The following is a 14,759-nucleotide window of genomic DNA, read 5'->3' as shown; positions in this document are numbered from 1 at the left end:
TAACATTCAGCTGGATTAGGGCAAAAGTGAGCAGTATTGGCTATAGGGAGACTTGGGACAGAGGCGGGCCATTGTGTGTGTGTGTGTGTGTGTGTGTGTGTGTGTGTGTGTGTGTGTGTAATAACTTATGAGCCGGCGAACAAACTTCAGATCGACCAGACTTGGTAGCACGTGTTTTTCAAATTAAGCTACATTCTCTTAACAAGGATATAACAAAGCATGCAGTGTTTGGCCAGGCCAAAGCTTTTGTATATACCATTGAATTCCAAAAAAGGGGACTACCACATGCACACATACTTCTTACACTGCGACCAGAGGACAAAATTAACACAGTCTCCAAAATCAATCAGTTAGTGTCAGCAGAAATTCCATCAAAAGACAATCCTGTCTTGCGCAACATTATCACACGTTGTATGCTACATGGTCCATGCGGCACACAATATCCACGTGCACCCTGCATGAAAGATGGAAAATGTTCTAAGCTTTTTCCTAAGCCATTTATTACTGAAACCACTTTAAACATTAATGCCTATCCTCTTTACCAACGTCGACCTGGCGAACAAGTACAAGTTAGAGGTAACCTTATGTCAAACCAAAATGTGGTACCGTACAATCCATACTTATCACTCAAGTACAATGCTCACATCAATGTGGAAATATGCACATCACTCACATCTATTAAGTACATATACAAATACATATTTAAAGGCTTTGATTGTGCTAATGTGGCCATTACACCAAATGGCGAAGCAGAACTTCACTACAATGAAATTACCAATTTTATTGACTGTCGCTATGTAAGCCCACCAGAAGCTATTTGGCGATTACGAGAATCATTAATGCATGATCGCTCTCACACAGTCATCAGACTTCCAATACATCTCCCCAACCAGCAAACAATCATATTTCAACCAGGTCAGGAAATAAAAGCACTTTCTGCTGCACAAACTACACAAACCAAACTTGAAGCATGGTTTAACCTCAATGCTAATTCTACACATGCACAACAATGACTGTACTCAGAAATTCCACATTACTACGTTTTCACACATGGCAATTGGCAACCCAGAAAACGCGGTGGAGACAAAATTGTTGCACGCATGTTTACCGTTAGTATCAAAAATGAAGAGCGCTTTTACCTTCGCATGTTACTGCTACATGTTCCTGGGGCTATCAGTTTCCAAGCATTGCAAACTGCCAATGGTGTGGTTTGTGAATCCTTTAAAGCTGCTGCTTTAGCACATGGACTTCTGGCATCAGATAACGAATGGCATAACTCTTTAACAGATGCAGCCACATACATTATGCCTAAACAGTTAAGAGAAATGTTTGTCTACATATGTTGCTTTTGTCAGCCTGCTGAACCACTTCGGTTGTGGGAAGATCACCTTATTCAGTTCACTCTTGACTATCAGCACAATACCACACAACACATAGCCCAAAGCAAAGCACTCCACCATATTAACTCCATTTTACAACAACATGGATTGTGATGTGAACTGCTTGGCTTGCCAATTCCCACCGGAAATGCACCACAAGAACAAGCATATAATGTCCTTGAAGAACAAAATTTAGCTAATCACAACATTGCAATGCTTAACAATCAGCAGTTAGCTGCTTTCAACACCATCGTCATGGCAGTACATAATGAATACAGTCACAACCACTGCTTTTATGTTGATGGGCCAGGAGGTTCCGGAAAAACATTCCTATACACTACGCTCATTGCATATATATGAGGTCAAGGTAACATTATATTGCCGTTTGCTACCACAGGAATTGCAGCTACTTTACTCAAAGGTGGACGCACTGTTCACAGTGGATTTAAGCTACCGGTCCCACTACTTGATACATCCGTTTCTTGCATGAGACTAACGTCCCCAGAAGCAGAACTATTACGGAAAGCTGTTGTCATTCTCATTGATGAAATAACTATGCTCCCCAAACATGGTCTTCGATGCATTGACACACTTCTACAGGAAATTATGAACACCACCAAACCATTTGGAAACAAAATTATTGTATTAGGAGGTGATTTTAGACAGACACTTCCTGTTGTGCCAAAAGGAACACAAAATTATTGAATGCTGCATAAAAGCCAGTCACCTATGGCAACATTTCAACACGATAATACCTTTTCTTCGGAATACTTCATGGCAGCCATTACATTGGGTTCATCCCTCTCTCCTCTCCAATTAGACAGGTAGTTTTTTCCCCTAGGATCCAGCCCCTTCCTCTATATAATCTGGCACCTCCCCCTAGACCGTAGTCTTTGACTGTCTCCGTCCTGATCCTAGGGAAAAAACACAAATAGGGAGGGCCAACAAATTTTTGGGCTGCCATGAAGTATTCCGAAGAAAAGGTATTATCGTGAGTATAATCCTTGCTTTCTCCTTCATACTTCATGGCAGCTATTACATTGGGATGTACCAAAGCAGTAGGGTGGGTTATACTATACCTCAAGCCAAGACTTGCTTAAGGACTTCACTTCCAAAGCTTGAGCCCGCAACATCCAATGCATAATGCTTAGAGAAGGTATGCAAGGAAGACCAGGTGGCTGCTTGACAAATTTCCTTAGTCGAAACTTTGGCCTCTCTCGCCCAGGAAACCGCCATTGCCCTTGTCGAGTGAGCCTTAATACCCTCGGGAACTTCACGCCCCACCTTCTTGTAAGTAAATGCAATTACCTCCTTTAGCCACCTTGACATTGACTGTTTTGACGGAGCCAAACCTTTCTTTGCCCCCTGGGGAATCACGAATAATGCTTCTGACTTCCTGAACCCCGTAGTCCTGTGTAGATATATCTTGATAGCTCTCAAGACATCTAAGGTATGCAATTTTTCCTCTTTCTTCGTCAGAGGATTTTGGAAAAAACAAGGCAAAACTATTTCTTGACTTAAATTAACTGAGGAAACTACTTTGGGTAGAAAGGACGGCCTAGTCCTCAGCACTACCCGATCCGGGAAAATCTTCAAATACTGTTCTTTAATGCACAGAGCATGAATCTCTCCCACTCTTTTTGCTGAAGTTATTGCAACTAAAAATAACATTTTCCATGTTAGAAACTTTAGCTTCGCTCTGACCAGTGGCTCAAACGGAGCCTCCATTAGTCCATTCAAAACCAAATTAAGATCCCACTGGGGGATTATTGACCTAACCCTAGGCCGGATTTTCTTGAGAGCCTGGCAAAATCTTTTAATTAAGCTATGCTCCGCTAGTTTCCTGTCTAGCAGCGCACTCAGTGCCGAAATCTGGACCTTGAGTGTTGAAGCCGACAGCCCTTTATTAAGCCCGTCACAAAGAAACTGTAACACTTGAGGAATGTTTGCTTTAGGAAAGATGAACTTGCCCTTGGACCATTTTGCGAACACCCGCCATATTCTGTAATAGATCTCTGACGATACTTTCTTTCTCGCTTGGAGAAGTACTTCAATGACTTCTGGGGATAAATTCTTGTCTCTTAATTGCCGCCTTTCAATTTCCAGGCCGCTAAATTCAATTTGTGAGGCTCTACGCAATTGACTGGGCCCTGCTTGAGCAGATCCTGAGTCACTGGAAGAAACACTGGACCCGCAATCGCCATGCTCTCTAACATGGGGAACCAAGCCCTCCTGGGCCAGTAGGGAAGGATAGCTATGACTTGGACCCCCTCCGTTCTGACCTTCCACAATGTCCTGTGAATGAGGGGAATTGGAGGGAACACATACCCCAGGTGAAACTCCCAACTCTGCGACAGGGCGTCCACTCCGCTCGACCCCCAAGCCGGGTACCGTGAGTAGAACTGTGGCAACTTCTTGTTGACTGCTGAAGCCATGAGGTCCACCTCCGGTTGACCGAATTGCTCTACTATTTCCTGAAATACTGAGTCCTTCAGTTCCCATTCGCCAGGAACCACGCTTGTGCGGCTCAGATAGTCTGCGAGCTGATTGTCTTCCCCCAGAACATGGAGCGCTGAAATGGACAACAGGTTTTCCTCGGACCAGCACATGATGTTTCGCACCTCTTCTAAGAGCCCGTGACTCCGTGTACCTCCTTGTCTGTTGACATAAGAGACGGTAGTGGCGTTGTCCGAAAAAATGCGCAGGTGCGCCCCTCGGATATCTTCGCTGAAGAATTCTATTGCCTTCCACACGGCCCTTAGTTCTCTGTGATTGGAGGAGAACTCTGACTCGTGCCGGGACCACAGACCTTGACATGTCTTGTCCAGACCATGAGCCCCCCAACCCGTGGCGCTGGCGTCTGTGGTGATCACCCTGTAACGGGGACTTGCCAGTGAAGACTTCCTTGACACTAGCTGATCGGCCTCCCACCATCTTAAGGATTCTTTGGCTGCCTCTGAGATCTTTATCTTCCTTTCCAGCGGCACCAGTCTTCTCGAGTAATCTAGAAGGGACCACTGGAGAGGCCTCATCCTCCATCTGGCCCATGGGATTATGTCCACCGTGGACGCCATCATCCCCAAGAGACTCATTGCTGACCTGAGGGGTACGCGATCTTCCTCGTAGATTTTTGAGATTAGCTGCTGGATTTTCTCGCATCTCTTCGTGGACAAAGATACTTGAAACCTCACGGTATCCACCAGCACTCCTAGAAACTGGAGACTCTGTGTTGGCTCTAGACAGCTCTTCTCCCAGTTTAACAGCCACCCGTGTTCTTGAAGAAACTGAATGGTGTAGTCTCTTGCTGTGACCACCTCTTCCTCTGAAGGTGCCACGATCAACAGATCGTCCAGATATGCCCATATCATGACTTTCCTTTTCCTCAGTTCTTCTATCAACACCACCAGAACTTTGGTGAAGACCCTTGGTGACGAGGTGAGGCCGAAGGGCAGACAGGTGAACTGGAAATGATCGTGACCTATGCAGAATCTCAGATATTTTCTGTCGTCTGGGGAAATGGGAATATGGAAGTAGGCGTCTTTTAGGTCGATGGAGACCATAAAATTGTTTCTTTCCAGCCCCATCAGGATCGACTTTGTAGTCTCCATGTGGAACTTTCTTTTCTTTATGCGCAAGTTTAATTTTCTTAAATCTAATATAGTTCTGTAACCTCCAGAACTTTTGCTGACTATGAAGAGACGAGAATAAAAACCGGCTCCTTTCTCTTCTTCCGGGACTCTCACCACTGCTCCTGATGCGATGAGTCCCTTTAAACTTAAATTTAGAGCTTCCCTTTCTATCTCCGAAACTGGGATCTCTGAAACACAAAATTTCGCCATTCTTGGCCTTGACATGAACTCTAGGTGATAGCCAATCCTGACTACCTCCAGAACCCATCTGTCTCGGACGGTTTGTTCCCAGACGCGAGCAAAGCCCAACAGCCTTCCCGCTACCTGGGCTTGCTCCACCATGGGACCACCGTCACTGTTTCTGTGTGGTTCCCGAACTTTCGCCTCTTTTCTTGACGTATTGCCGAAAAAAGGCTCTGGATGTCCCCTGCGCGTATCTGTCTCGGACAGACCTGCCTGGCCTGTAGGACTTGGCCTGTCTATACGCTTGTCTGGAAGAATATGAGAAGAATCTCCCCCTTCTGTCCTGTGGCAATCTGACTGATTTACCACCTGACATTCTTTGAATCATCTGATCCAAACGACTGCCGAAAAGAAAAGCACCCTCATAGGGCAATGTAGCCAGCTTGTTCTTCGAATGGGAATCTGCTGCCCATGACTTAAGCCATAAGGCCCTACGGGCCACCAACCCCGATGTCAGGGATTTTGCTGCAAAATCAAGACCATCCAAGGAGGCCTCACACATATAGTCCACTGCCAGCTGAACCTGGGTAAGACTCTTGCAGATTTGATCACGGGAAACCTTTTCCTGTATGTCTTCCTGCAATGCAGAACACCAAATCCTGAGTGCCCGAGAAAGAGAGGCCATAGCCACCCCTGATTTTAACGAGACTGAGGCAGAGATATGTAGTCTCTTTAGAGCACTCTCCATTTTTTTATCCATTGCGTCTTTTAGTGACGCCCCATCCTCAAGAGGAATGGTAGTACGAGTCGTCACTTCTGACACTGCTGCGTCGACCTTAGGTATATTACACCACTTAATGAATTCTTCATCCTCAATGGGAAACATTTTTTGAATTCTCTTAGTCGACCCCACTCTCTTGTCGACACCCTGCCATTCTTTAGCTAGGATATCCTTCACAACCTTATGTACTGGAAAAGATCTCCCTTTTTTAGAACGATCCTCAAACAATGCGTCAAACTCCAATACTTCGCCTGACTCAGCAGATGAGCCCCCAGACTCCTCCTTGTCCGCATCCTCATGCACTGACACATCACCGTCATCTTTATCAAGGCTAGTCTGGGACCTGGACCTTTTATTCCCTGCATACTCCTCTTTGGAAATAAAGTTTTTCTTCATCCAGTCTCTCATCTCAGCTAACTGGGCTGATATATTCATCCCAACATCCTTTTTTGTCAGACACTCTAAACACAGTACTGTCTCTCCAACAAAGGCTCTATCACATCCTGGACAGATCTTAGTATTCTTGGTCTTAGCCACTTTCTTTCTGGGCACTGAAGGCACACTACAAAACAAGAAAGAAAGATACTAACTATCTGACTGAAAAAGTGGCATGCTCTAACAGCGTGTCCTCTGCAAGAGGACTTACCTGGGCGGCGGTGTAACACCCTTCTTAGAGGCATCCTCCATGGCAATAATCCTGGCTTGATACCAAAAACGCTTCTGCAGCAGTATAGCCTTGCGCCTGTAACACCGACCAGGCGCCTTTTAAATACACGCTGCCGCAGCAGCCAGCGTCCCCCCCTCTCCCGCCGGCGCCAACCTGGCGCGCACTTCCGCATAGCTGGAACGCACGCGGCCGTGACCCGCACGCCGCGTGCATCCGCCGGAAGTGACGCGCGCACCACTGACGCCGTCCTGACTGCCGGGGAGACTCAGCGCCTCCCAGAGAAGGAAGCCGGAGCCTGACCCGGACACTGGGACCACGCCGGAGACGCCGGAAAGGTGATACTCACATACGCTATGCAGGGAGGGACGCTGTGGGTTTCTCATAATGTCCTTGCCACCGGCCCCCGGACACTCTTTTAGGCTTAGGCACCGCCAGCCTGCCCGCCCAGGTCTCCGGTAGCATAACCAGCCTACCGGGTATATAAAAAAAACAAAACAGCTAACTCTAACTGACTACCTGTCACAGACAGAAGGAGACAGGAAAAAGACTACGGTCTAGGGGGAGGTGCCAGATTATATAGAGGAAGGGGCTGGATCCTAGGGGAAAAAACTACCTGTCTAATTGGAGAGGAGAGAGGGATGAACCCAATGTAATGGCTGCCATGAAGTATGAAGGAGAAAGGGAGTTATTGTCATGCTACTTCGCAACCTTAACCCCAAAAAAGGATTGTGTAATGGAACCCGATTAATTATTGAACAATTAGCACCTCACTTCATAACTACAAAAATTATATCCGATTGCAACAAAGGTGACATTGTCTTTATTCCTCGCATTGATTTGGCTCCAACAGATACCACATTGCCATTTATCCTAAAACGACGCCAATTTCCAATCATTCCAGCCTATGCTATCACTATTAACAAATCCCAAGGACAAACATTCAATCACGTTGGAATTCATCTACAAACTTCAGTCTTCTCTCATAGTCAACTTTACGTGGCTTTATCAAGATCAAGACAACCAAATCAAGTCAAAGTCCACATTACCCCAAATGAAGAACAAGGACAACTACTTTCAAAAAATAGACAATTTACCAAAAATGTGGTTTTTCATGACGTTTTCCAAATGTAACATGTCGTAGTAGTATGTGACTTTACTAACCTTATTTATATAAATGCACTTTCCACTCTTTTTACAATGTTTACAATAAATGCTTCACAATTTTCAACCTCTTCTCACATTTATCTTATAAGACATTTCTATTTCAATACATATTTCCTACATCTACATTACTTAACTTTTCGATCAACAACAAAAAATATTCATTCATAACACTATCACAGACTACACCACCTTTGCAATTATATGCACTTTCATTTCTAAACATTTATGCTGCTACTCAAATTCACTAAAATAACATTATTCACCAAATGACACTACATCTCACACTCACATCTATGAATGGGGCGAAGCCCCTCACGACGGTGTGAAGAGCGCCCGGAGGGCGCGATGAATCACCGTATATATATATATATATTTTTTTTATATATATATTTTTTTTTTATAAAATTGATGTATATAATTATTTTGACCGATGATTAGACCCTTATCCCTATTACAATTAAGTGACATACCCACCACATCAATGGGGTATATTTGATGGGGTTAAATGATGGTCATTTTTTGGTATATCATTTTTTGGTATATTGTTAATAATTTACAAACGAGGTATATCAATTATACCAGTATCTGACAATCTATTCTATAAAATCGCAGGAATCTTGACATTATGTACACAGCAATATGGTTATTTATGTAATCTTTCAGAGTTATGAAAATAATTTAATTTGTGCACAAGTAAAAAAAAATGTGTGTAATATATATATATATATATATATATATATATATATATATATATATATATATATATATATATATATATATATATATATATATATATATATATATATATATATATATATATTGAATAAATCTTAACAGAATAACTCTAGATAGGGGACTTGGAGTGCACACCACCAGAGTTTCTTTTTCTTCCTGTTCTTCCTTTTTTTCTTTATACAATGAGCTGGAAGATGCCATATGCCGACTGTGAAAACCAGCGCCCAATCACCTGCCATCATCACAACCACCCAGCAGCTGTACCTGTGGAAAGGCTCGTCTGAACCCAAGAGCTGGATGGAGGAGGCCGGATACATGGCGAGGTTGCTCAGGCTTCCTGCTTGAAAAATCAGACTGGCTCCCCCCTGTGGACATAAGGGCAGTGGTCAGTAGACAGGTAACACATGGATGGGCCATGTAGAGTTAGCGATCTCAGAGGATTAACCGGTTTGTGAAGCCCAAAAGGTGGCTCTAGAGCAGTGGTAGCCAACTAGGGTCCTCGAGAGCTACCAACAGTTCACTTTTTCCAGACACCTGCTGCACAGGTGAACTCATTACTAGCTGAAACATTTTCAAAGATCCACAGGTGGAGCTAATTACTTCACTTGTGATTCTGTGAGGAGATCTGGAAAACATTAACTGTTGGTAGCTCTCGAGGACTGGAGTTGGCTACCCCAGCTCTAGAGCAATGTAAATGCAGAATCAGCATGTGACGTACATACCTCTTCTCCAAGGAGGGCAGACAAGCTGGGGGCCACTTCCCTCATCTCAGAGCAGAGATTTTCATGCACAATATTCCAGTTCTCGGCAATCAACATGACTTGGCTGGTAAAGTCCTCAATGTAGATGAGGTCAGAGGACAATATGCTCATACCTACAACATAGTTGGGACAGTGATGGACACAGTAAGCAGTGGAAAATGACCAACACATCAGCAGAGACCCCTCTCATCACTGAAGAGCGGAGCACATACCATGAGATTCTCGAGAGGCGTCCAGGATTGCCTGGGCAATGGCATGGTCCATGACAATCTCCTCCATGTCTTCCAGGTTCTCCTCAGACAACTCCATACGGTTTTTGATGAACCTCACCATACGGCAGTACGTGTAGTCATCGGAAACGAGGTTTGTAAGTTCTGGAAAGTGAGACCCGTACCAATGTCTGGAGGGCAGAGAAGAGTGATAGTAATACTGCCACCCATATAAGAGTTACCGGTAACAATACAGCCCCTGTATACGGAAAGAATTGTTATTGTAGACTCACCATGATTAACTCCTTTTCCTCAAGGTCCACAGGAGTTACATTGGGAAGTGTTGTGTGGTTGTCCGGAGAACCAACATGGGGCGTGGTGTGCAGGAGGTTGACTGGAGCATCCTGGGACTAAAAGATTAATTGTTGGTGCTCCGGGCAACCTACCAACACATATCCCCCCTCCAATGCACCTCCTACTAAACTCATGTGGAGCACTATGGACCCTAAAGAGGAAATTGCTACTCTACCTCCTCTTTCTATACAGACACTGGGAAGGACAACACTATGGGCGGTATTCAAGGAGGCTGATTCGCCAGGTTTTTATGGCGATTTTGTGCTGTAAGGCGAATTTTTGACTAAAACGGTGAATCACTCTATTCAATGACCAGATGGCGAATACATTTCAAGGTTTTTTTCGCCATGATTCACCGAGTAGCAATCGCTATCTTTTTATGGTGAAGTGGAAGGTGAACTTTTAAAATAAAGTGTTTTATTTTTTACATTTGGTGTAAAAAAAAAAAAAAATCAGGAATTTTATTCTGAGGAGGGGCATGCTATTTTTATGAATATATTTTTATATATATATTTTTTTTTACACAGACCAGCCAGCAGGGGGCCGGAGCCGAGCCGCTCATTAGATATTCATATATTCACTTCACCCGATCATTACATATGCATGATCGGGTGTAGTGAATATACCTGGTCCCCTGCTGGCACCCCCAAGGGGCAGCCTTTGCTGCCTGGCTCCCGGGGAGCCCACCTCCCCCCACAAACGTTCTGGGGCAGGCAGGGAGACTTCCATCTCCCTGCCTGCCCCCGTCCTCAGGCTCCCTGCGGCATCGCCGCAGGAGTTAAAATTTGCCGGTCAGGGGCAGCGAGCCCCTGACTCGTTGAATACTGGAGCCGGCGAGGCTCCGGAACGCAGCGAGCAGTGGCGAATGTGCAGCGAATCCTAAAAAGGATTCGCTACACATCGCCAAAATGCTCATTGAATACTGCCCTATGTGTGGTGAGCATTAGGATAATGGGAAACTGGCCCACCAGTGCTCTGCTTACGAAATCAGGTTGGTCACCAATGGAGAGGTCCTCACCTCACTTTCATGGAGACTGTGTTTATGTCCTTGTCCAGCTTGTCCAGTAAGTTGAGAGACTGGATGATCGTGTTATCCTCTCCCCTTTTGCGGACACCAACTTTGGCTGCGGAATAGCTGTGGCTTAACTCCAGCTGTGATTTGGAGGCCGACTGAGCGGTAATTTCTTTCACCAGGGAGGGAAAGTATAACCGGATCCCTGCACAGAGAGATACTATGTTACTGTCACATGGGTGGGATCAGAACAGAAACGCTCCTCTGGCCAGACCCAACATCAGTAACCGGGCCTCTCATAATCCAGGAAACTTCTCACCAACAGCAAAGACCAAGAGCACCTCTGGTATTATCCCAACCGCAGCTAAATCACCAATAACTCACCTCTAATGACCTCGGCTACCACATTGCCGGTCTGATATGTGATCTTCAGTTCCTTCCGGATGGCCGATCCGATATTACCGTCACTCATGCCAAGCAGAGCCGTCTGCCTCTCAGCCAACATGTTGGTGTCCAGGAACAGCTTCAGGTCCTTATGGAGGACACCTGTGGATGAGAAAATATACACATCAGGTCCAAAGTACATCCAAAGGGAAGACTACAAGTCCTAGGGGCTCCTGAAACCCAAAAGTCCCACATGTAATACTGTAAATCTGCAGGGCGTGCTCAGTAATCAGGGTGTCATCACACAGCTCAGGGGATTGACAGATCATTAGACATCACTGCACGCCCCACGTGTAACACTAATCACCTGTTACCTTCAGCGACGGCGTTCAAATTCTCCAGGGCGCTCTGGGGTGACACAAAGGGTGAGAACGCCACAAGCTTCACAATGCTGCTGAACACTTCCATCTTCAACAGACACTTCTTCTGCAGGCAGAACATAGAATTACAGCATTAGGCTGATCTAATGGCCATTCTGAATATGCATTATTAGCTGTAGGGTAGAGCAGTGAGGCAACAAGGCTCTAGGGTAGAGCAGTGAGGCAACGAGGCTGTAGGGTAGAGCAGTGAGGCAACGAGGCTGTAGGGTAGAGCAGTGAGGTAATGAGGCTGCAGGTGGAGCAGTGAGGTAATGAGGCTGCAGGTGGAGCAGTGAGGTAATGAGGCTGCAGGTGGAGCAGTGAGGTAATGAGGCTGCAGCTGTAGGTGGAACAGTGAGGTAATGAAGCTGTAGGTGGAGCAGTGAGGTAATGAGGCTGCAGCTGTAGGTGGAGCAGTGAGGTAATGAGGCTGCAGGTGGAGCAGTGAGGTAATGAGGCTGCAGGTGGAGCAGTGAGGTAATGAGGCTGCAGGTGGAGCAGTGAGGTAATGAAGCTGTAGGTGCAGCAGTGAGGTAATGAGGCTGCAGCTGTAGGTGAAGCAGTGAGGTAATGAGGCTGTAGGTGGAGCAATGAGGTAATGAGGCTGTAGGTGGAGCAGTGAGGTAATGAGGCTGTAGGTGGAGCAGTGAGGTAATGAGGCAGCAGCTGTAGGTGCAGCAGTGAGGTAATAACTCTGTAGCTGTAGGTGGAGCAATGAGGTAATGAGGCTGCAGGTGGAGCAGTGAGGTAATGAGGCTGCAGCTGTAGGTGCAGCAGTGAGGTAATGAGGCTGCAGCTGCAGCTGTAGGTGCAGCAGTGAGATAATGAGGCTGCAGCTGTAGGTGCAGCAGTGAGATAATGAGGCTGCAGCTGTAGGTGCAGCAGTGAGATAATGAGGCTGCAGCTGTAGGTGCAGCAGTGAGGTAATGAGGCAGCAGCTGTAGGTGCAGCAGTGAGGTAATGAGGCTGTAGGTGGAGCAATGAGGTAATGAGGTTGCAGCTGTAGGTGCAGCAGTGAGGTAATGAGGCAATGAGGCTGCAGCTGTAGGTGGAGCAGTGAGGTAATGAGGCTGCAACTGTAGGTGCAGCAGTGATGTAATGAGGCTGCAGCTGTAGGTGCAGCAGTGAGATAATGAGGCTGCAGCTGTAGGTGCAGCAGTGAGATAATGAGGCAGCAGCTGTAGGTGCAGCAGTGAGGTAATGAGGCTGTAGGTGGAGCAATGAGGTAAAGAGGTTGCAGCTGTAGGTGCAGCAGTGAGGTAATGAGGCTGTAGTTGCAGCAGTGAGGTAATGAGGCTGCAGCTGCAGGTGGAGCAGTGAGGTAATGAGGCTGCAGCTGTAGGTGCAGCAGTGAGATAATGAGGCTGCAGCTGTAGGTGCAGCAGTGAGATAATGAGGCTGTAGGTGCAGTAGTGAGATAATGAGGCTGCAGCTGTAGGTGCAGCAGTGAGGTAATGAGGCTGCAGCTGTAGGTGGAGCAGTGAGATAATGAGGCTGCAGCTGTAGGTGGAGCAGTGAGGTAATGAGGCTGCAGCTGTAGGTGCAGCAGTGAGGTAATGAGGCTGCAGCTGTAGGTGCAGCAGTGAGGTAATGAGGCAGCAGCTGTAGGTGCAGCAGTGAGGTAATGAGGCTGTAGGTGGAGCAATGAGGTAAAGAGGTGCAGCTGTAGGTGCTGCAGTGAGGTAATGAGGCTGCAGGTGGAGCAGTGAGGTAATGAGGCTGCAGCTGTAGGTGCAGCAGTGAGGTAATGAGGCAGCAGCTGTAGGTGCAGCAGTGAGATAATGAGGCTGCAGCTGTAGGTGCAGCAGTGAGATAATGAGGCTGCAGCTGTAGGTGCAGCAGTGAGGTAATGAGGCTGTAGGTGGAGCAATGAGGTAATGAGGTTGCAGCTGTAGGTGCAGCAGTGAGGTAATGAGGCTGTAGGTGCAGCAGTGAGGTAATGAGGCTGTAGGTGCAGCAGTGAGGTAATGAGGCTGCAGCTGTAGGTGCAGCAGTGAGGTAATGAGGCTGCAGCTGTAGGTGCAGCAGTGAGGTAATGAGGCTGCAGCTGTAGGTGCAGCAGTGAGGTAATGAGGCTGCAGCTGTAGGTGCAGCAGTGAGGTAATGAGGCTGCAGCTGTAGGTGCAGCAGTGAGGTAATGAGGCTGCAGCTGTAGGTGCAGCAGTGAGGTAATGAGGCTGCAGCTGTAGGTGCAGCAGTGAGGTAATGAGGCTGCAGCTGTAGGTGCAGCAGTGAGGTAATGAGGCTGCAGCTGTAGGTGCAGCAGTGAGGTAATGAGGCTGCAGCTGTAGGTGCAGCAGTGAGGTAATGAGGCTGCAGCTGTAGGTGCAGCAGTGAGGTAATGAGGCTGCAGCTGTAGGTGCAGCAGTGAGGTAATGAGGCTGTAGGTGCAGCAGTGAGGTAATGAGGCTGTAGGTGCAGCAGTGAGGTAATGAGGCTGCAGCTGTAGGTGGAGCAGTGAGGTAATGAGGCTGCAGCTGTATGTGCAGCAGTGATGTAATAACTCTGTAGCTGTAGGTGGAGCACTATCCTATGGCCATACCCATTACACACACTGCATGGAGAGAACGGACACCACAGGATTTCCTCTCCCATGTGCATGGCTATACGGGAGAGGAGCAGACAATACTATGCATACAGTCAGGGGCGGAATTAGGGATGACGGCACCCCTAGGCACAACAATAACGCCGCCCCCCACCTCCTGTCTAAGTATATATTTTTTTTATTGATTACTTATAAGACCTCATTTTATAATAGCCAATATAAAGGATTTATAAAAAAAAGCCACTAACTGTGACATGATCTTTTATTATGAATACATAGTTACTAAGTAGGACAGTTTATAGGGGCAGTATCTGCCTGTCCATTTACACTCTATTTGAGATGGAATATAGTACAGTGGATATTTTGCCGTTATTGGTACATTTTGGGCTGACAGTACCATCACAGGCATCCAAGTGCCGCCCCCAAACATGTGCCGCCCCTAGGCACGTGCCTCATGGGAAATTCGGCTCTGCATACAGTATATATGCAGACAGAGGGCCTTATTCTAGTTCACTCTTAGAGGCAAATTCCTTCTCA

At 46.5% G+C, this 14,759-nt stretch overlaps 1 protein-coding gene across 7 annotated transcripts in view; it reads right to left on the bottom strand.

The window, feature by feature from the left end:
* LOC146062171 (nucleolar protein 56-like) overlaps nucleotides 1-14,759 on the bottom strand; it is a 75,563-nt gene that overhangs the window by 44,045 nt on the left and 16,759 nt on the right. For 6 of the 7 annotated variants that reach the window (XM_083174742.1, XM_083174559.1, XM_083174536.1 and 3 more), the window contains 6 exons: nucleotides 11,633-11,744; nucleotides 11,259-11,420; nucleotides 10,881-11,079; nucleotides 9,512-9,699; nucleotides 9,261-9,412; nucleotides 8,803-8,903 (listed from right to left, as the gene is read on the bottom strand). In XM_083174742.1, the coding sequence (XP_083030868.1) occupies nucleotides 8,803-8,903; nucleotides 9,261-9,412; nucleotides 9,512-9,699; nucleotides 10,881-11,079; nucleotides 11,259-11,420; nucleotides 11,633-11,744 (914 nt within the window). Of the gene's footprint in view, nucleotides 1-8,802; nucleotides 8,904-9,260; nucleotides 9,413-9,511; nucleotides 9,700-10,880; nucleotides 11,080-11,258; nucleotides 11,421-11,625; nucleotides 11,747-14,759 lie in introns of those variants that run through there. The other variant, XM_083174697.1, reaches the window with a different exon arrangement.

Source organism: Crinia signifera, chromosome 1 (genome assembly GCF_055691185.1).
Source record: "Crinia signifera chromosome 1, ASM5569118v1, whole genome shotgun sequence".
Classification (NCBI taxonomy): Eukaryota; Metazoa; Chordata; class Amphibia; order Anura; family Myobatrachidae; genus Crinia; species Crinia signifera.
This window is presented reverse-complemented; position numbering and strand designations above follow the sequence as displayed.